The sequence below is a fragment of the Tamandua tetradactyla genome, chromosome 19, assembly GCF_023851605.1.
Source record: "Tamandua tetradactyla isolate mTamTet1 chromosome 19, mTamTet1.pri, whole genome shotgun sequence".
Lineage (NCBI taxonomy): Eukaryota > Metazoa > Chordata > Mammalia > Pilosa > Myrmecophagidae > Tamandua > Tamandua tetradactyla.
In genome coordinates, this window is record NC_135345.1 from 56,799,908 (window position 1) to 56,822,014 (window position 22,107).

General features: G+C 43.5%; 1 protein-coding gene across 4 annotated transcripts in view; it reads left to right on the top strand.

The window, feature by feature from the left end:
- CRACD (capping protein inhibiting regulator of actin dynamics) overlaps nucleotides 1–22,107 on the top strand; it is a 337,455-nt gene that overhangs the window by 278,162 nt on the left and 37,186 nt on the right. For 3 of the 4 annotated variants that reach the window (XM_077136935.1, XM_077136938.1, XM_077136936.1), the window contains 5 exons: nucleotides 1,505–1,640; nucleotides 9,566–9,730; nucleotides 12,881–12,949; nucleotides 15,167–15,349; nucleotides 16,008–18,927. In XM_077136935.1, coding sequence (XP_076993050.1) covers nucleotides 1,505–1,640; nucleotides 9,566–9,730; nucleotides 12,881–12,949; nucleotides 15,167–15,349; nucleotides 16,008–18,927 — 3,473 coding nt within the window. The remainder of the gene's footprint in view (nucleotides 1–1,504; nucleotides 1,641–9,565; nucleotides 9,731–12,880; nucleotides 12,950–15,166; nucleotides 15,350–16,007; nucleotides 18,928–22,107) is intronic. The other variant, XM_077136939.1, reaches the window with a different exon arrangement.

A 22,107-nucleotide genomic window follows, 5' to 3' on the forward strand; every position in this document is an offset into this window, starting at 1 on the left:
TGCCTTCTTCTCCTGATGACCTACCATACGTTTTGTTCATGGCAGGGGGGAATACTCTAAGACTTCCCACGGCTTTAAAAAGCTTCAGCTGGCTGGCATGGGATTGTATTCAACATTTCTGAGTTGTTTCCCACTCTACTCTTTCCATTTGCATGACTTTAGATAAAGTTACTTTACCCCCCTGAGTTTCACCTGTTAATAGGAGGATAGTAATACCACTTCATAGCATGGTGATGAGGATTAAATGAAATAATGAAAATGAAACCCTGACACTGCATTTTCATCACTGTAAGTATCAGTTATCAGTATTTACTGTTGCCTAAGATCACACTGCCAGGAGGCCCAAATCCAAGCCTTATTTTCTAAACCATGCTGCCTGTAATTTTGGCAGAATAGATGATATAGTTTGGTAATCAGTCTTCCCAACTAGGCCTAGACTTGGACAGACACCAAGTACAGCTGCCCCAGGACCTAGCCTGCTGCATTCCTCTGATTATGTTCAGAGGCACCAGCTGGAGGCCACTTCCTCCGAGGGCTGGCTGTTTTCACATGCATTAGGTCACTGATAAAGCTTCCAGTTAGAGCCCTTTTCTTGGAAGAGAGAAGGGAGAAATGGTGTTCTCTCACCCCCAAGAATGTTGTCTTGTCTGCCTGGCAACATGGAACTGTACCTGCTTCACTTTAGAGAGGATGTTGAATTCTGCTTTCCCCCTGAGAAGAGTAAGAAAAACAATCTGTATTCTTTCTCAGAGATAAGTTACTTTCCAAGATCAAGTAAGGAACAGCTTGCTTCTGCTGATTTCTTTCTGCAGTTCTTGGAGTTCATCCTACTAATACATCATTGTCAGCTAGAAGTCCAGGCTTCCTTGAAGTCCAGTCCTTCAACTGATGAGTGCCTTTTGCTGGGTATCTGCCATCTATATAAGGTGCCCACTATACATGAAGCCCATCAGAATTGGCCTAACACAAGTTTCCCTGCTTTTCTCCAAATTCATATTGCTTTTATAGTCCACATCAGCAATTCCAGTCTTCTTCTAGTCCATATTTTAGAAGTATATATTTTATTCCAATTTGATTGTAACCTGAATGAAACAATTCTTGTGATGTTTGAGCTCTGCATGTTACTTAATAGATGCTGGTGGACACGACTACCAGTATAAAACCAATAGTGACAGTTCGTCTGAAGAAAGACTCTACCAATTAAAATTTTCTGCAATGCCTTTGGTCCTGGGTCTTCTACAAATAAATAACTGTCTTTTGAATTTTGTCAGTGAGTGGTTCTGAACCAGGGTTGTAGGAGAGACATGTTTCCTTATTTTTATGGAAATATTCCCTTTCGTCTACCCAACTGCTTGGCTGACCTCCCTGCAGAAAAGGACACAATGCTTTCCGAATGAGACAGAGAATGTGGGTGGCGTCCCTAAAATCAGGAAGAACAAGAAACTGAATTGCCAAAAGAAATTTTATCATCCTAATAAAATGAAGCAAATGATTTGCATTCCAGGTCCTTCAACCATACTATGGGAACTCGGGCGTTTTCTCATGACAGTATATTTATCCCTGATGGGGGAACAGAAAGTGAGCAGACAGTTCAAGCAATGTCACAAGACAACATCCTGGGCAAAGTCAAAATTCTTCAGGTAAGACAGCTTGAGTTTGGAAGGGCAGTGTTATAGGAAGGGGCCCTGCTCTAGAGGAAGGGGAAAAATCCCTAGATTGGTCTTGAGTAAAAGATTGGAGATCTGAGAGTAGCTCCTGGTGAGAATTTTTGCTTTCTTCAACCTAACTCGGTTCTCCGGAAGCCTTCTGTCCACCAGCGAGAGGTACATTGTTACCATTGTATCAACCTGCATAACACCTCTTGCCTTTTCTCTCAAATCATGCCTTCATCTTTAACTGGGCATCATGTGAACAAGTGCCCAACAGAAGCTGCAGGACTTTGATGGGAGGAAAGAGTTCCTAACACATTTCCTGTATACAGGGTCCACTGTCAACTGAGAATTTGCACAGCAAGCATTCACTTTCCAGGTTTTGTTAATTGAACAATGAATGGAGAGACTCTCAATTCTCCTGGCTCCCCTGAGCCACCTTGTCTGAACAGAATACTGCAAAGCTCTTGAACTCTTTATTCACCCTGCAGGACTAGGCAGTTTTCCTACATATAAAACAAACTCAAGTGGTTAACTCCTTAATAATGAAAACACAATAAAATAAATTTTCCACTAACTATGATTGGAATAATGGGGAGTCTAAGAAAACAAGAAGAACCAAGAAGCTTAGGATCTGACTACACTGGTTTGTACAATTGCTTGGCAAAATTCACTCACCCTCAAAAGGTGCCTAAACCAGCAAGCACTTCCCTGAGATGGGAATGTTAAGGAGGCTATCGAGATTATGAACTGAGAGCTTTGGTTTACAGATTTCCATGTCTGTAAGTCCACAACAATGGATGAATAAATGAAGGACGGAAAGAAAGAATAACACCGAAAAAGTAACAGTTGGCTGAATAGCTCTCCTCATACAATGAAGCATTGCATTCAAAGAAAATTTTCTATTTTTAAAAAATACTCATGTTTCTACTGCATTAGCTATGTAAATTGTGAGCTGTGTTTGGTTCCATAATCTGCACATATTTAGTTGAATATAACATATGGCAAATAGGGAAGTCAGCAACACCCTGGAACCCCACTAGTCCTGCCCACAGAACCAACCCAGGCACATCCCTCAAATTCCAGCATTTCTTGGTAATTGTAAAAGTTTGTGCCGTCAAGCTTTATAGACTGAAGAAGAAGCAAGCTGCCACTTCTCATAGGTTGGAGAAGAGGGAAGGAGGTGGTAGCTGAAGCACCTGACCAACTTCTCCTTACTTTTCCTTCTTGAAATCCTTTGATTCCTGGGAATATTGTTCTTAAGAAGGTTTAAACCCCTGGTACATAATATATCCTCTTTCTATGAGGAAAACTTACAGATTTCACTCCACACACACACAAAAAGCCATGTGTTAAGAGGGCTTTCTAGGAGATCTTTAAAAATAAGATTGTCCATTGTCTTAAATGTTAATATCTGCCCTGTGACACTAGACGGTAAGCTACTTCCACTCAAAGAAGTAGAGTTGGAACGGTCTGAAATATATAATTTTCCAACATTGAAAATACAGAAACTCAGTAAAAATTTATAAGTTGCCGATATTTCTGTTAGTGGTAAGGCACAATTTTAAGGAATCTAATTTCAAAATTAATAAATGTAAAGCTTGACCAAATTCCCTGAAGCAACAATTCTATTAACACAGGAAGAAAAATGTGAGAAAAGCAGAATACTTCTCCAGTTTGGGTTCTCTCACTTTAACGATGTATAGTCAAGTGTGGGCTGCTTAACATTGCATTCTGCCACATGGATTCACAAATTTCCTTCTAGCTCCGTTATATTCTTAAAGATATATAATAAAATGCCTTGCTCTTTGAAGAGGAAAATGGGGACCATTATCATAGAAAATGTGATTTTTGGAGTGACTTAAGATATAACTGTATCATCCCCAAAAGACTGTGCTTTATTTTTCAGTCGACTAAGCAGTATGTTCCTGGTAAGTCATAGAAACAGTAGTAACTTTATTAACTTGCATGAATGCTTTGCATTTTCCCTGACAGCATTCTGCTAGTGTTGATGTTTAGTAAGCACATAAAACATTAAAGACCACCCCCTCGTAGGCTTCAGCATGGAATGAGAGAGTTGGATGACATCAGAGGCATGTATGTTTTTTATGTCTAGAACTGTCTTTGTCTATGTGTGTATGTTGACTTAAAAGAAAGAAAGAAGAATAATAGACAATGCCTATTTGACAGTAAATGCCCTGGCAAGCTGATTAGCTACCATTATTACGACATTCTTTTGAAATGAGATTTCGGTTGGAATGCCATTTAAAAAAAAAAAAAAAAAAAGGAGCCATTTTTCTCTGTGGCTAAAGAAACATCCCAACCCTGGAAATTCACAGAAAAAGCATCAGTGATGACTGCATTTGGAAAGGTTGCCCTCTAGTGTCCGCGCTCATTCATCCTCATTTAAAATTGTGTGGCACCCAAGGCAAATGTTTTTGTCCTGAGTAGAGTAAGTATAACTGAATACTGAATTAAGCCTACACTTGCCTAAAGAAAGTGAGTCTACCACCTGCCAATATTTGTGTGGCAAATGATTAAACTTTCTAAAAGGAAAATTACTTATTTTTTCCCTCAGTCTAAAAATAGTACATGTTCATGGTGAGAACACATTTTGATATTTTGTTATAAGGACCTGAACAACACCGGTGTCCTTTTTGAGGGCTCTCTACATAAGTGACCGGTAGGACAGAGCCCATTTGGATGAGCATGTTAGCCTGGTGAAATGAAAGGAACGCCCCAGGCCTCTGCCACCACCTGGCTGGGTGGCCGTGGGTGAAGTCATTTGACTTCTTCGAACCCCTTGGCCCCCATCTAAATGTGATGACCTGAAGAGCCCTCTAGTTCTTAAAATCTGCCATCCATAAGAGACCACTTTTCACATGCCATAGCACAGATAGCTTTATAAGCTTTCCACTGTTGCATTTGGATTGGAATGAATTTAACATTGCCTACAGCTGCCCAGAAGCACGGATTAGGGAGCGTCCCTGTTTATTTGAGATCAGACCAGGCTGTGAGGTATGTACCAACTGATAATAAATCTCAGGCCATAGTCTACACCTGGAGGTAATTTTTAGAATTGCACCACTCCTTGGCCAGGGAATGCTTAGCTTATTTATGCTGTCACTGGACTATTTGGTTTAAGAGAGAAACCTCCACCCTGGGTGGCTAGTGTCTTAAGGACACACTATTATTAATAGTACCCAACATAGTGAGGATTTGAATCCATACCTCTCTGACCCCTAATTAATTCTTGTTGTTATACTTCCTGGTCTTTCTGTAATGAATTAAAAGATTCTTGGGAATCGCTGGATTTCGCTTAAAAATGCCATGGTCATACATTTGAGGATTTTGGCACCTCCAGCAGCTGTCTCAAGACACAAAGAATAAATATCTGCTGTTGGCAACTTCTTCATAGAGCAGATGTGTTCGAATCAGTATACCTCTTCTTTTTTCTTGTTTTAAAATGTGTTTGAACTATGAGAATATCTGTAGTGTGTTCAAGACGACAGCAACTTTTTTTTTTTCAGCTTAATTCTTGCAGACGTGGTCTGAAGAATAGCGATATAAATCTGGGAAAATCTGAACACTGGCAGTGTGGAAGCTGCAGAATATGATGTGCTAGAAATTTCCACACCACAAAGAAAAATCCTCATAAATATGGATGTGCATTCCTATAACATCATTCTCCAGAATTCCATATTATAACAAAATGGCCCAATTTGAATGAATAAAATATAATTCCCTTTAGCTCACATTCCAGTTCAACAGTAACTCCATTCAAGTCGCAAACAACCCTGACTCCGAGGATAGAGTTATAATTGCAATGTGTACAAAGAAAAGGCCCATGAGTATTAAACACAAAGGCGAGAGGAGTGGCTGTTTATCTCTCCCAAAACATAAGGGCAAGCTCCTTTTAACAGTCTGGTCTGCACTGATTGTTGGCACACCGTCCTTTCATGACAATGCCTGGATAATGGGCGGGAATTAAAGCAACAATAGGCTACATCTCTACATAATCACGGAATACCTGAGGTTGCCAAATAGGTTTTAGCAGCAAATCACATGAAATATCACGAAAGCTCAGTCTTATTTTTTTTCTAACATGCGCTCTTTTAATAAATACAACAACCCTGTTTTTACAGATGGAGATCAGAGGTTAAATTTCTTAAGAACACACTATTATTAATAGTACCCACCATAGTGACGATTTGAACCCATACCTCTCTGACCCCTAATTAATTCTTGTTGTTATACCTCCTGGTCTTTCTGTAATGAATAAAAGGATTCTTAGGAATCACTCATTCTCTAGATATTTGAGTATTGATGTCTACATTAAATTAATTATACATTGGTTTTGGACATGAGTATGCACCAGCAGAGTTACTGAAACCCGAAGCAACCCATTCCAAAACAATCTTTAGAATGTTATGGAACTGATGAATGTGCACATAAATGGGTTCAGAGAAAAATCTGAGAGTCCTATACTGGCAAATAACAGCATAAAATAACTTTCACTTACCAGCAGCCCAGTCTTTGGGTCAGCTGGAGGTAGCTTTTGGAGTAGGTTACTGCAGGGGAGAGAGAGCGTGTAGGAATGAGTGTGTCCTCAGTATCTGCCCATCGGTCACCATGGCCATGTTGGACCCCAGCTCCTGCCCTGGCCTGGGTTCACTGTCTGACCCCAGATAGCTGTGTGAGGGAAGAGTCCTTCGTCTGACTGCTGCCCCATTCCTAAACCATGGCCATCCTTTCTTTGATGACCTGGGGGCCATCCTCCCCTCCATTTTAGTTCTTCTTCCTAAGCTCTCTGACCTCCAGCCCAAATTTATTTTCTCTGGGCAGATTTTAAATTAGCTCCTTTACTAAGAATCACATTTTCATTCTGTTTCTTTTTATTGATTAATGTTTCTGTGACATGAATCAGCGCTTTTATAAACACATCCCGCTCTACGCTCCCCTCCACCGCCTCCTGCTGTCTATTATAACTGCCTCTTCTGACCCCTTCTCTGTTTTCTTCCTAAGCATTTCCTCTGTCTCCTGCCCTCTCCTCTCAATTTGCCTCATTTCTTAACATTACCCATTTCCCAGGTTTTTTTTTTTTTAATACATGGGCAGGCACCGGGATTCGAACACAGGTCCTCGGGCATGGCAGGCAAGCATTCTTACCTGCTGAGCCACCATGGCCCACCCCATTTCCCAGCTTTATTCCATGTACCTTAAGTTTCCTATTCTTCTTTTTATTTTTCTATTTTTTCTTTTCTTTCTATTGGCAGCCACGATAGTCATCCCATCTTTAGAGTTTATTTTGTTGTATTCTTTTTTTATCTCTTAATCATTAGGATGGACCCATATCTCTATTCTAAAAAGGGCCCTAATGAACTAAAGTAGCAGCATATTCATTCTTTTTTTTTTGTCCCGGTAGTGAAAATCCCAATTAAATGGCATTGGAGGATTAGGCCAGTTTCTTGGAAATGATTGAAGAATGATTCTTAACGCTTGGAATTAGAAGAAATACCCTCGTGTCAGTCATTCAGGAGTGTTGGCAAATGGCAGACCCTGACCACAGGAAGTCTGGGGTCCAAGAGAGTTTAGAACAGTGTCCTAGAGAAGGGATGAATAAACCAAAGGCGGGGCTGGAAGTCCCTGCGGGAATTCCTGGGAAGGCTTCCTGCAGGGACACCGGCACCATTCCCACCTCTTCTGCGGTGGTTCCCGTCCCCCTCCCACATGGCAGCAGTGAGATGGGCCTGTGAGTTTGTTACCCATGTCCTCTTGTCTTATTCCATCCGCTGTCCTAACTGTGCTTGCTTATGGATTTGCTTAGAGTAGGTACTAACTGCCGCTTCCTGCGAGGCTTTGTTCTCAGAAGTCATCCTTTTTCAGACTTCTCCCTGCAACCCTCCTAGGCTGCTCCAGCTGTACTTCTCTGGCTGAACACAGGCTTTGATGTGTGCTCCTTCCCCTGGTGCAGGGGCAGCCGGGCTCAGGCTGGAACCCCGGCAGACCCATAACAAGACCTTGCCTTCCTGTGCTCGTGACCTGGCATGCTGCGGTGCCCGCGGGTGCACGGAGGGGCTCCTGTCCTGCGTGTCTCTGCAGTCTCACTGTCCACCACGCAAGGTTGAGGGGCAGCTGGGCAGAAGTGGGTGGACTTGGTTCCACTGAGTTCAAAGGGAGAGGGGGCATTTTCCTCAAGGGACTCCTCTGCCTGGGAACTAAGTAAGGCATTAAAAATGTTTGCACCACCTCTTTATTTCTGCCCCTGTTCGAAGGAAGTATAATGCCAAATTTATGAGAACCAGTGGCGTACAGTGGAGAGAGAATGCCGAATGTGGTTTTGGAAGACCTGGGTTCAAGTTCTTTGGGGGACACTCATGTTTTTTCTATACAAGCTTGGACCAGTTGCCTCTTCTCACTGAACCTCTGGTTTTTTTTTATTGTCAAATGACGGGGTTGAACTAAATGGTTACTAAGGCTCTTTGTAGCTCTTTGGGATTAAATATTAGCCAGATTAAAGACAAATACCGGAAAATATATTCTCTCTCTCTCTTTTTCCAACTATAAAAGGACTATGAAGCCCAAGTACCTGGATCCAGATCAGTAGTTCCCAACCGGGGGCGATTTTACACCACCACCCCCGCTCCAGGACATTGGGCAATGTCTGGAGACAGTTTGGTTGTCAGAACGGGGGGAAGGGGAGTTGCTTCTGGCATCTAGTGGGTAGAGGTCGGGGACGCTGCCAAACATCCTACAACACAGGGGCCAGTGCCCTCCCCCGCCCCCAACAGAGAATTATCTAGCCCAGAACATCAGGAGTGTCCAGGTTGAGAAACTCTGATCAAGACAAAGGCAGCAGTTTGTATGACTGTGAATATGCTTGGTCGTCTTTCAGATTACTGTGCCGCTCTTCTTTTTCCTTCTTGAATCTCATTTATTTTCTCTATCACAGTCCATTAAATATTTTGCCCCTTCTCCCTTAGCTGTTCTATTTATAGTCTTTTCTTCAGAAAAATACTTTTTTACCCTTTTCTAATCTGGCCTGTGATTTCAAATAGCATTTCTTATCTTCCTAATTTTTACCCCTTGTTTTTCTGCTTCCTTTCCCCTATCCTTTGAGCTATGTTTCCAGATGCTTCCTTCTCCCTTTTTTCCTATCCATATCTTTGTCCCTTCCCTGCTTGGTTCCTTCTGTCTCTTGTTTCACAGTGGGTAGCTGCTGCAAGGCAGGGAGAAAGTCTAGTGTCAGCACAGGATTGCTCCTTTCCTTTCTCTACTGACTACCAGCACCTTGGCAGTGACACCCACTGTGACAGAGCCTGATTTTCTTGGGCCCAGAGAGATCAGAGTCCAAGAAGGAGAACAAGGACTCTCTCTGGGAGGAGTCTCAAGCTAAAAGCTGTTGAGGAAAGTTGTCAAAGTACAAATATTCAAGAGAAATAAGTCCAATAGGGGCCTGAGAGGCCCCTTGTTGCAGCAACCAGAGGGTCATTTTCTCCAGTGGTTCCAGTGTTTAATGTAACCGTATTCTATAAATTTTTGTGCTTTTCAAAAGACTTTTTACATAACTGAAAGTATAGGCTAAACAAAAAATTTTGTCATAATATATATCTTAATTTTTGGTTCCAAAACTGTGATCTCTTTACCCACTGGAGAATGTTGACATCTCCATGAGCAAGGTGGCTGGATGTCAAAGCTCATGGCTCAAAGGAATGAAAGACAAAGAAAAGAAGCTAGAAAACAGATTAACGTATCACAAGACTCCTTTGTGATATTTACTAGCATGGTGTTTGATCTAGAAATCAGTTGTGTACAGAATACACCTCAGTGCCTTCCAGATATGCTGGGGAACCTGGTTGTGGTTATTGCGGACTGTTTCACTGCTTTCAAAATGTCTTTCACTTGTTTCTCTCCAGCAACAGTTGGGCAAGAACATTAAGTTTGGGCAGCCACTACCCAGTGCCATTCCCATGAAGAAGGCAGACAGTGGAGAGGCAAGCCTGGAAGAGGATCTGTTCCTAACCAGTCCCATGGAAATTGTGACTCAGCAGGATATTGTCCTCTCAGACACTGAGAACAAAGTAAGTCTCCAGGGAATGACCCGATTGCTAATAAAGCCGGTGGAGAACGTTGGCAGGGGACAGGGGCATCCAGTGGGGTGAATAAGGTGGGGGAAGCTTTTCAGGACTGGAAGGCAGAGTGTTCCTCCCCAGTTTGATTCTTTGGGGCGGGGGGCGGGGGGCATAGAGAAAGAGGTGACATGGCCCTTTGCACATACTCTTCCCAGGGTCTTCAGTTTTCCTTCAAGAGCCTGGCCTCCCCCGTGAGCTGCATTATCTGTTCTATGCCTTCGTTGTACAACTTTAGCACTTTTACATATCCATGCCCTGCACATGTCTGTTTTCTCTCCATTTCTAAACTTTCAGTTCCTTGAGGACAAACTGTATCTTACCTATTCGTATAGCACTGAATAATTTTTGATGTATTGGGCTAACTTAATGGGAAATGAGAAAAGAAAGAAGTTGGGAGGGGCTCAATGACACAAAACATATCAAACAGGCCAGCTCAAAGACTCCTTAGTCTGGACAGATGGTGATATTTCAGCACTGCCCTATACTAATTTGGTCTCTTGGCATTTAAAGGAAAACACTCTCAGCCTGTCCTGAAGCAAGTGTCCTTCCAGCAGCACAAGTGGCACCATTCAGGCTTCTGTGGAAAAAGGAACAAGGGTCCTCCTAATAGGTAGAGTAAGGAATGCGCTAGGTGAGGCATTGGGTCTTTAAATCATTTAAAAAAAATAAAAAATATATTTTCTCTGCTCTGCTTATCAGAGTGTCTGAAATTACCCTGGGTTTTATTAAATGGCATGCCCACAGTAAAAGCCATGCTTGTTATCAGCTAATATATCATGAAAGTGGAAAGAAAGATAAGTGATTTGCAGAGGGCAGTGAATGAGGACAGACCTCCCCTGTGGCCTGTCTCTGCCTGGCTCTGGCCTTGCCTCTGATGGTTGTGAGCACCACACATGCTGATACCTTGGTGTGGTGGGTGAACAGAGGAGGTGGACCTTCCCTCCAGCTTGGTCTAAAGATGCTCTCCCCAACCTCTCCAAGGCTAGGCAGCTTCAGCAACCCTTTGCCTTGCTGCAGGGAATCCCTGAGGACCACAGGGAATGTCCTCAACATTACTGATGACCAAATCAGTGCAAGGCGCTTTGGCCCAGAAGAAAAAGGAGGATCGTTCCTTCAACAGGCACTATTCAGATGTGGGTGTTAGGCACAGAGTAAGACAAAGACCTGGCTACATGTAGTTTACATTCTAGTAAGAGGGGATTCAGACTACAAACAAGTCAACAAATGGATGAAAACAAGGATTTCAGATCAAGAGAAATCCTGTATGGACAATAAAGCAGGATAATGGAAAAGTGAGTAACTTGGTTGGGGAGAGGTTAAGCTTCTTTTGATAAGGAGGTCAAAGCAGCCATGAGCAGACCTGGGGGAGAGCGTTCCAGGCAGAGGCAAGGGCAGGTGCAAAGGCCCTGAGGTGGGACTGAGTTGTCCTGAAAGAAGAGCAGAAAACAGGCGGTGGGGTACAAGCAGACAGGGGAGTATGACAGTGAGACCAGGCCATGGAAACCATGGGAAGGGTGTGAATTCTACTCCAAAGGTACTAGAAGGCTTCTGAGTGGGTTTTTTTAAATCAGATTTTGTTAAATTTTGTGTTATTTTTTAACTTCTTTGAAATAATTTCAAACATACAGGATAGTTGTAAAAATAATACTATACTCATACCCAAATTCCATCATACCCCCACCTCCATCTAGATACCCAGATCCACCCACTTTTTAAATTTATTTTATTTTATTATTATTATTATTTTGCATGGGCAGGCACCAGGAATCGAACCCAGGTCTCCAGTATGGCAGGTGAGAATTCTGCCACAGAGTCACCGTTGCACCGCCTTTTAACATTTTGCCACATTTGCCGTATCATTCTATTTACCTATCAGTCCACCATCCATCTTTCTGTTTACTGTTTATCAATTTTCTAAACACTTGAGAGTAGGTTTTGCATATCGTGCCCCTTGAACACTTATTACTTCACTGTGCATTTCCTAAGAACAAGGATATTGACTTACGTTATCACCTTAAGTATAGTTATCAAGTTCAGGGAATTTTGCACTGTTATAAAACTTACAGACTTCTATGCCAGTTTTTTTTTTTTTTTTGCTATATCCCAATAATGTCCTTCTGGGCCCTTTCTCCTCCATTATTAGATCCAATCCAGGATTATGTATTGCATTTAATTGTCATTGTATCTTTGATTTCTCTTTTATTTTTAATTGTGGAAACATATTTACAGCATAAACTTTCCCATCTCAACAACATATGTTTCAGTGGGATTGATTAATCCCACTGAACTCACAGTGTTGTGCTGTCCTCACCACCAGCCATTAAGATTAGTTTTAATCAGGGCAGTGATATGATCCGATTTACGTTTTATAAAGACACTTCTGGGTAAGAGCGTAGAGAATGGACTGAGGGAGGCCAAACAGACATTGTTGCTCTAGAAGGAAAAAGGCCTTTTTGTCAAAAATGGTGATATAAGGTAGAAATTATAGCATGCCATCAGAGAGATGCCGATTGCAGATGATGTGCTGTACATTCCATGGGCTTGCCAAGGTGGCTGGCTGTGAATCCTCAGCTTTTTTCTTAGGTTTCCCTCGTGTTTTTTCACCTCTTTCCTGCTCTCTCACCTTCTCAGCTCAGCCCTCTGCGTTTGGCTTTCTTTCCCTCTTGCTCATTGGTTAGCGGTGAGAGTTCTGGTAGGGGGAGGGTGTGGGAGGCACCCAGCAAAGTGGAAGGTACTGAGTTTGGAGGCAGTGTGCAGCCCCGTGCCCAGGCAAGGTGGACATGGAGCAGCATCTCAGATTCTCTCAGGCAATGGAGAAGCATGTCAAAGGCTGAGATGGGAGACTGCCCAGAGGGGAAACTGTCCCTCAGGAGAAGGACCATGCCCACTCGGTGCCTCAGGTAGTCCTTGTGGAGACTGGACATCAGCAAAGTCCCTGCCATGACTCCTACTGGCTCTTTGAAGTAGGCTGCACCTTTGGGGGAGGGGATGTGGGGGATGCGGCTCTGCCCAGGCAAGGATAGTTTCTGGCTGTTTGCCAGAGTGAATCAGACCTTCCTGTTCCAAGGTTGGACTTGAGTGCTCTCTTTGTTGTTCCAGTCGGGTGATACGCCAAGTTCTCTGAGCCCTTTGAATCTACCTGGAGCCAGAAGTGAAATGGAGGGGAAGGTAATATGATTTGAACCTATTTATTTAACTTCCTTACTTTTACTTCTATTTTTCCTTTTCTTTGCAACCTGCTAATTGCCTCATTTTTCCATTCATAAATCTTGCATCCATACATTTATGTTCCCTCAAAATGCAACCGTGTGGCAGTGGTAGACGTTGGATCATCTATTTCTGTGGCAGTGCAACTGCTAGAACTAAACCTGCTCTGAAGAATAGCCCCACTCCCAGCATGCCTGTGTTTAGACTCTTTGAGGTTGGTTGTTTTCCTAAATGTATCATATATTTCAAGAGACCATTAAGCCATTGAAAAAGGCATTCCAGAGCATCTACAGGAACCCAAGTCACTAAGGAACTCTTTTCCCCTCTTCCCCACCACCTCCACCCCCCCAAAAAAGTTAATTTTTCTTTTAACTTTTTTGTTTTTGTTTTAAAGTTTTTTTACAATCCTTTTAAGCCTAAGATTTTACCTGTAAAAATCTAGGGAACCCCTTGGAAACTCTTGTGCACCTCTCTTGTAGAAGCTTGTCTGCCCCTGTGAGAACTTTATATCAGCACAGGTACCAGGCATCTTCCCAATATCTGGCAGACAGTACAGTGAGTGGGATCTGTCCCAAGTCTTCGGAAGAGATGGCTTGAGACAGTGCACCCACCATTCAGTCAATAAAGAAACCCAGCTGGAATAACTCTGAAAGGAGGCAATGCATTTAAATCTCAGCTTCAAGCACTTATCTGCATTTTCAATCTGTCACATTTGGCTTTAACTCCTTTCATTCATGCATTTATTAAAGAGTGGAAATAAATGTTTAATTCATCTCTTTTCAACAATAGTTCAGAATTTGACACTTATTATAAAGGTAACCATAAATAAATGAAAACTAGAAGACCAAAGGCTGGGATTATTTTTCCATACTTCTCTGCTTATTATAAATTAATATTTACTGGGCATCCATTCTGCTCATGGAGCTAGCTCAGTCTCTTATCTTTCATGCACAAATATGGAAAGTAATTGCAAAATGCAAACCCTTCAGCTAAACCTCATTGATTCGACTCTCAAAGCACAAGCTCCATCTAACAGATGAACCCTGGCCGTGTCTAATGCTGCCCTCGGGTCCTATGGACCTGCTGATGTAGGCAGATAGGGTTGTGCGCGCCATCTGCCGCTCACTTGCATTGTCTGGCCAGGAGCCCTTTCTTTGCTGCTTGCCTATAGATGCGCTGTAGATTCAGGGCTGGCTTCTGGCCATCTTACCACTGTGGCCTCTGGGTTCAGGCTGAGACCTGGCCTCTCTGACCATTCTAAATCTGTACATTTGAGGTTCTGAAACTGTGTTACCCTAATGATTTCATCTGAATAGCAGAGCTGCAGGCTATTCAGTGCTTCATCCTTGGGAGAACTGCTCTCGCCTATGTGGCACACTTTTCCCTTGGTTCATTCACCGGGGCCATCTTTCTTTTATCCTTTTGGTCGCTCAGAACCCTGACATGGGAGTGACTGCGCTAAAGCATTTTTGCTTATTAGAAATTTCATATGCTCATCATAGATATTACATTTTATTGTTCATTCCTTCAATTAATATTTATTGAACACTTATTGAATGAGATTTGCTACTTAGGTGTAAAGGAATATAGAGAGTTTTAAAAAGAGAAACATTCCCTGCTTTTGCAGAACTAAAGTCCTGTGTGAGAGATGAAGCATATACACACAGTGTCTGAAGTAATGGGTAAGGCTTTTACTTAAGAGTTACTGCGTTATTTGCGTAGTGATGATACAGTCCAGGGGTCAGCAAACTGCTGAATACTTTAGGCTCTGTGGGCCATACGTTTATAACTATGTAGCCACTTATGTGTGCCCTTATAACCCAAAAGCAGCCAAGGACAAATAGGCTGCCTGCAAGATTTGGCTCCCTGGATGTAATTCGCCAAATCCTGATCTTACCTAATCCCCTTATCATTCCAAGTAGGAAACATGGGGCTTAATTGGTTAAATGACATTTACAAGTTAATACAAGTAGTCATTGGCAGAACAAATATTCAACTTCATCTTGATTCCAGGATCAGTTCTCATTTCCCTGCATACCATGATCCCCCTCTACTTTCCTGTATTCCTTGGACCAGACAGGGCAAAAAGCATGGGATAGAACAAGTGCCATCATTCTACGATTCCCTGCAGACTGTCTTCTGATCCCCACTGACTTGATATTTTAATGTCCACCCTAGGTTGCTCCAGTTAAACCATCTCGGCCAAAGAGGCATCTCTCCTCTGCTGGCACCATTGAAAGTGTCAACCTAGATGCCATCCCCCTGGCCATTGCTCGCCTGGACAACAGTGCCGCCAAGCACAAACTGTCTGTTAAGCCAAAAAACCAGAGGGTATCAAAGAAGCACAGACACCTTGCACGGGTATGTACAGCCTGTCCTGGCTGGCCAAGCAGATGTCCTTACTTTCTGAGCACTAATTGTATCTGAGTGGGTTGGTAGTTTAGAGGGCTCCTAGAAGGGATTAATTCTCTCCCCATTAGGAACTGGCATGTGTTGCAGGGTACAGCAGTAAGTGGCCCGATTACTTACCATGGCTCTTTCTGACACGCCCTTTGGGAAGCTGGTAGACCACAGAGAGCAAGGCTACCTTTGAGGGGCTCCTTATCCTTTCTGCTTGCTCTGCAGCAGAAAGATGGTCCAGTTTTTCCTCTGCCATGGCTTGGCCAAAGTTCCTTCAGTTAGATTAGGGTGGACTTCTAAGTTGCAAGTTTTAGGGAACGTTAATGATATCCAACTTTCAATTTATCCCATCTTCTTTATGCTGGATTTTGGTTTTCATTTGTATTAAGAAAAGGGAATTTGGGAAAGTTAAAGGGGTTAGAAGGTTAAACAAAGATGAAGTTCTTTCCTCCGTTCCCACACTTTGCACATGGTGTGTCCTATGCCTAAGTTTTTCAATATTTGTACCCTTGTACATCTGCCCCTTCCTTTGAGATTAAGAGGGCCACCAGCACTGTGACTAGGATGAGTAATGGTTAACTAAGGAAAAAGGCTAATTCTTTTCCCTTATCAATGTTAGGATCGACAAAACGAGCAAGGTGGCCTTGAGAGTCAGCTGTCCCTGGACCAGAATGGACACTCTGATGAAGACAAGCAAATTTGCCTTGAAGAGGAACCAGAACCCCTGAATTTGGAGGAAGAGAAAAGAAACCAAGAAGAATATTGGCGAGAACTTGAAGCCAAGTGCAAAAGGCAAAAGGCCGAAGCAGCAGAGAAGAGACGCCTGGAAGAACAGAGGCTCCAGGCATTGGAGAGGAGGCTTTGGGAAGAGAACCTAAGGCAACAGCTCTTGGAGGAGGAAGGAGAAGAAGAGGAGGGAAAGGAGGACGAACCTCAGCTAGAGGCAGAAAAGAGGCAGCAGGAAGAGGAGATGGGGCGACTGGAAGAACCAGGTGGCCAAGACCAAGAGTGGAGGGAGCTGGAGGGAAAAAAACACCTGGAGGCTAAAAAGCAGAAGCATTTGGAGGCTGAGAGGCTAGAGGAGAAGCTCAGAGAGCAGGAAGAATTGGAGGCACAGAGAAAGCAGGAGGCTGAGAGGCAGCAGCAGGAAGAAGAAAGAAAGTTGAAGGAACTCAGAAGGCTGGAGGAAGTGGAGGAGCAGAGAAGGCAGGAGACTGAAAGGAGGCTGGAGGAACTCAAGCAGCAGGAGAAGCAGGATGAACAAATGAAGCAGGAGGAAGAAGAGCAGAGACGACAGGAGGAAGAAGAAAAATGCATTAAAGAGCTCAAAAGGCAGGAGGAACTAGAGGAGCAGAAACAGCAGGAGAAGGTGGCCAAGCAGCTTCAGAAGGAGGAGGAAGAAACACAGAGAAAGGAAGAACTCAAAAAACAGGAGGAAATGGAGGAGAAGAGGAGACAGGAGGAAGTGGCCAAGCAGCTTCAAAAGGAGGAAGAGGCAAAGAGAAGGGAAGAACTCAAAAAGCAGGAGGAAATGGAGAAGCAGAGGTGGCAGGAAGCCAAAAAGGAACATCAGGAAGTGCTACAGAGACCGGAAGAAGAGAGAAAGCTGGAACCCGAAGAAAAAAGAGGCTTGCAGACTCCACTTCAGAGTGACTTTGAAGAGAAACTAGAAGAACAGGAGAAGGTGAAACCCAAAAAGCAAACAGAAAGCTCTGATGAGCCAAGTACTTACAAGAAGCCAAACCAAGAGGTCGTAGCATCAGGAGAACAGCAGGGAGAGAGAGGGGATCTGTATGAGGACGATCATCATTTAGTTCAGGGAAAGAGAGGAGAAACTAAAAGAGAACCTCCTTCCCAGAAAAAAGAGGGGCAAATCGAAGAAATGCCAAAAGGTCAAGCGGAAAAGAAAGAAGCCAGAGCTCCAGAAAAAGACAGAAAGGTAGAAGAACTCAGGTGGCAGGAAGTGGAGGAGAGGCAGACCATGCCCAGACCCTACACTTTCCAGGTATCGTCAGGAGGGAAACAAATTCTCTTCCCCAAAGTCAATCTGAGCCCAGTGACGCCTGTGCGTGCTGCGGGCCCGGCCCCTGCTCCCCAGGAGCCCAGGGCCCACAGAGCCAGCCCAGCCACCCACGCTCTCCCCTCGGCCCTGAGCGTTCCTCACACGGCCATTCTGGTCACGGGAGCACAGCTCTGCGGCCCAGCCGTCAACCTGAACCAGATCAAGGACACGGCGTGCAAGTCTCTCTTGGGCTTGTCAGAAGAAAAGAGGCACGTAGATCTCCCCACTCCGGAGAGCCCACCCCGAGCCCCCAGCGACGGCCGGGCGGGCGGCGGGAAGGCGCGGCCCCCCCTGGAGTCCTCGGGCAGCGCGGCCGCGCTAGCCGAGTGGGCGTCCATCCGGTCCAGAATCCTGAAGAACGCGGAGAGCGAGCGGCGCGGCAAGAGAGACCAGCCGAGGCCGGGCGAGGAACACCCTCCAGGGGGCCGAGGTGACTCTCGTGCCAACCTCCGAAAGACCCCGCCAATAAACGCAAAGTTCTCTATTATGCCTGCCTGGCAGAAATTCCCTGAGGGTGGCATGGAGACCTCCAAACAGATCACGGAAGCGGAAAGCCTTAGAAAACGAGCCGTGCCAGGAGCCAGTGAAGAGGCGGAGCCCCAGCCTCCGACTGCTGCAACTGATGAGCTCCGGAAGAGTCCAGAGAAATTGGGGATGCACCAGGAGCCAGTTGACGCCACAGAGGGCTGCAAATTTGCCAAAGACCTTCCATCTTTCCTTGTTCCAAGCCTTCCCTATCCTCCACAGAAAGCGGTGACTCAATCCGAGTCCACCAGTTCCGAAAGTGAGACGGCGAGCGGTAGTGGGAAGCCAGACCACATGACATCAGGTGGGGAGGAAAAAGCCTCACCTTTTGGAATAAAACTGAGAAGGACCACCTACTCCTTGCGCTTCCACTGTGACCAGCAGACAGAACAAAAGAAGAAGAAGAGGCATGGCAGCACAGGAGATAGTGCTGGGGGGTGGGCACCCGCCCCGGGCAGCACAAATGGAGAGAAAGAGCCAGGGGGACTGGTCCCCAAGCATGGCCCAGAGAGGAGGCAAGCCCCATCTGAAAGCCCTTACAGCCACTCTCTTCCTGCAGCTCAGCCTGGGCCCCTGCCACCCAGCGGCCAGACTCCAGCTCCAGATCACGACAAGGCAGCAAATAAAGTGCCATTGGCACAGAAGCCTGCGCTGGCCCCCAAGCCCACCAGTCAGACCCCACCATCATCCCCACTGTCCAAACTGAGCAGGCCCGGCTTGGTAGAGCGGCTGGCTCGCCGGGCACCTAAGCCCGACCGGGAGCCGAGTGAGACGACCAAGGAAAGCCAGCAGATCGAGGATACCTGGCAGCCCTTATCACCAGCCTCCAAGGAAAAGAAGGGACAGAAGAGGGATGAGGAGGAAGAGGCAACAGAGAGGAAACCCTCTTCCCCAGTTCTGTCTGCCACTCAGCAAGAGAAACCTACCCAAACGTCTGAGGCTGGGAAGAAAGGTATGAACCTGTAAATTGATCAGAAAATCTTACTTCTGTCCAGCTCATTTTCTAAGTCACAGCTGAAGTCAGAACTGCCCAAGGCCAGAAGTAGCCAGTGAAGCTGGCGCTGGGAGCGCCTTTATTAATTAGAGGCAATTTGCCATTACCAAAGGACTCCTCAATCATGAGTCATAGTGAGACTCTTGTTGTTCTCTATTCATTCTTTAAACTTTTTGGAAATACTGACTGCCATGTGTATACAGTTCATACCTATTAAGGAAACTTACTTATTCACACAAGTAGTAAGTTAAAGGTGCCGACACTTAAGCTAGTACATTTTTTGTTGACAGTAGAAATGGAAATATAGTCCTAATTAGTGAATATGTCATTGGTTATTACAAGAGGCATGTGCAGTAGAGATAAAGACTAGCCCAGGAAGTTACTCATCTTTTTTCTGAGAAATTATTTTTTCTCTGAGATTTTCTAAGGGAGGGATCATTTTCTCTTTTGTTGAATTGTTTAGGTTTGGGGTGAATTTTTGCAGAGACAAGAGTAGTTTCCCCAGTAGCCTTGGTTTGGTTGCTCACCTCACCAGAGACACTAATGTCCTTCTTACCTGCTCAGCTTGCCTTTTGCTTTCCTAGATACGTGTTGAACAGCAGTGTCCAGATTGTTTCTCCCCAAGGTTTTCTGTTTGTCCTGCAGCATGAGGGGCCCGTTTTCAGTCTTGACGTTAGCTTTTGTGTCGTTAGCTTTCATAGTATTGTCAAAGTCCCTCTCCCAGACTGGTCTGTTCTATTCTGTCACTTCCCCTCATTTTCTCCCCAGAGAAATTGCTCTTCTGCTTCACTATTTTTCTCTTAGGGAAGCCCCTTGGGTTATTATAATTTTCTACCCCAAACTACTTACTGCCCCTTTTTTCTTTCTTTTTCTTCCTGGCTTTGCTAATTGAACTTCCCTTTATTTAGTAGAAAAACACGAGAAAAGAAGAATTAGATGCCTTGTGTGTGCTGAGGGTTTTTTTGTTTTGGGGGACTGCATGGGGCAGGAGTTGAACCCAGGTCTCTGCAGGGCGGGAGCATTCTGCCGCTGAGCCTCCCAATTCACTGAGGTTTTCTCCTCCAATTCTACAGCCCTAGACCAGGACTGAACAAATTCGAGTGACAGAACACCCCATCAGAATAAAAATGTTAAGCATGAATCTCCAATTTATATATACTTGTTTGTTAATTTTATACATGTAGTACCATCATTAGATAATATCCCCTGGCATACTATATACACTGAGGGGGAAGTTCTTTGTTATGACAGCCAGTGTAAATCCACTTTGCAAATCAATGTGATAGTTTTATTTTCCTTGACCAACTTTTTGTCAAATCTAATTTCTTCATAAAGAGGTAGGCACAGATTACCAGGTGTAAGACGTATGTCAGCTCTGCCATTTTCTGTGCTTCTTTTATTCACGGCATATTAAATCTGTGGTTTGTTTGTAGGTGTTTCTTTAAGCTATTAGCCCATTTTGTAAAGAATTGTTTAATAAACAGGGATGTAATACCCCATAAATCCACCTAACTGCCAAACCTCAAAATATGCTGAAAGCTAAAAACAAGTGAGGGTTCTATTGTCAGATCTCCCATCCCAGTTTCTCTCTGGATTCTTTAAACGTACCATTTGTTATACATGAAATTCTGTGATGTATGAATTGAATGAGAGGGTTAGTATCAGCCTGTGTGTTAAATATTAGAAATGCGAAACAAGGAGAACAAATATGGCCTAAAGGCCTCAAAATGTGTCTCCTGGAGTCTGCGTTGTTACCATTATAATAACAAATATAAGCAACTACAGTTTATAAATGTGAAGGAGTGGAGCTAGATTATAACTAAGCTAGCCATTAAAATAACACATCAGTGGTTAGTTCTGGGCTGACTCAAATTCCTTCTTTAACATTAAGAGGGTTGTCTTTGTGATTATGAGACTCTAAAGTTGTAAAACAGGATAAGGAGGGTACAAAGTGGGGCCAGTCATGAGCTTTTTATAATTTGCAATTCAGTGGGTTTCAGTAATTTCAGGTATTTCCTTTTGGCTATTCTACAATATACTGGGAAGTAAGAAAAAGGCATCTGATAATGATTTGATCATCATAATTATTTATTAAATCTTAATTTCTCGGTAACAATTCCTCCCTTTTGTTTTTTGTTCCTTCGTCAATCGAGCGATATCCTGCAACAACCGCTCTGACTTCTTCAGGCTCAAAAGCAGTGTCGACCTTACCGGGTAGAGGAATGAAACTGGTTGTTGTTCCCAGAGAGACTGGTATCTCAGGGTCTCAGGGTTTGACTGGCCTAGAAACAATCTGGAGGCTTTAAGACTCTGAAAAATAAACTTAGTAAATTGAAAATTATAGGTTTAAATAAAAGGATCACGATTAGGCAACTAATAACTATGTTATATTGGGGAAATAACTTTTTGTGTAGATTTTTAAATAGAACCTGGGGTGTTCCATAGGATTTTCAGGAATACTGTTGGCAATATCTGGCTGAAATCTTCATAAAAGTAATCTTTGAAATGACCTCCCTATTCTATTGAAATCTCTTAACCATTAAAACTTTATTTCTTTTCTCCCTTTTGATCGCAAATCCATTGTTAATCCCACATGTCCCACACAAGGTGGGAGGTAGTGAGTTTATTTGCAGTTTGGTTTAGGAAGAAGCCACATTTGAGCAACATGGAGACTTTCAGGGGGTGACCCTTAGGCATTACGTCATTAGAAATGAGTTTAATAAGCCTAAAGTTCAAAGACCTAGCTTATTAGCATATTTCTTTTTCTTAAACATTTTTATTGTTAAATATAACATATACAGAAAGAAAAAGCAGTGATTTTCAAAGTATACTCGAACAAGTAGATACAGAACAGATTTCAGAGTTTGTTATGGGTTACCATTCCACTAGTTCGTGTTTTTCCTTCTAGCTGCTCGTATACTTCTTATTAGACAGGGTTTAAATATTTCAGACTTTATTTTCATAGATGTCCTTGTTATAAGTTTAAATAGGAATGATATATGTTTTATAAAAAAGGAATGAATCTTAGATTTAGACTTTGCAAAATTCTTTGATTACAGTTTTAGTAAAATAGGAGCCCCTATTGCTTGGTAAAATAACAAGAAATTCCCCAGGTGGGGAAGTTTAATAATTCTATGC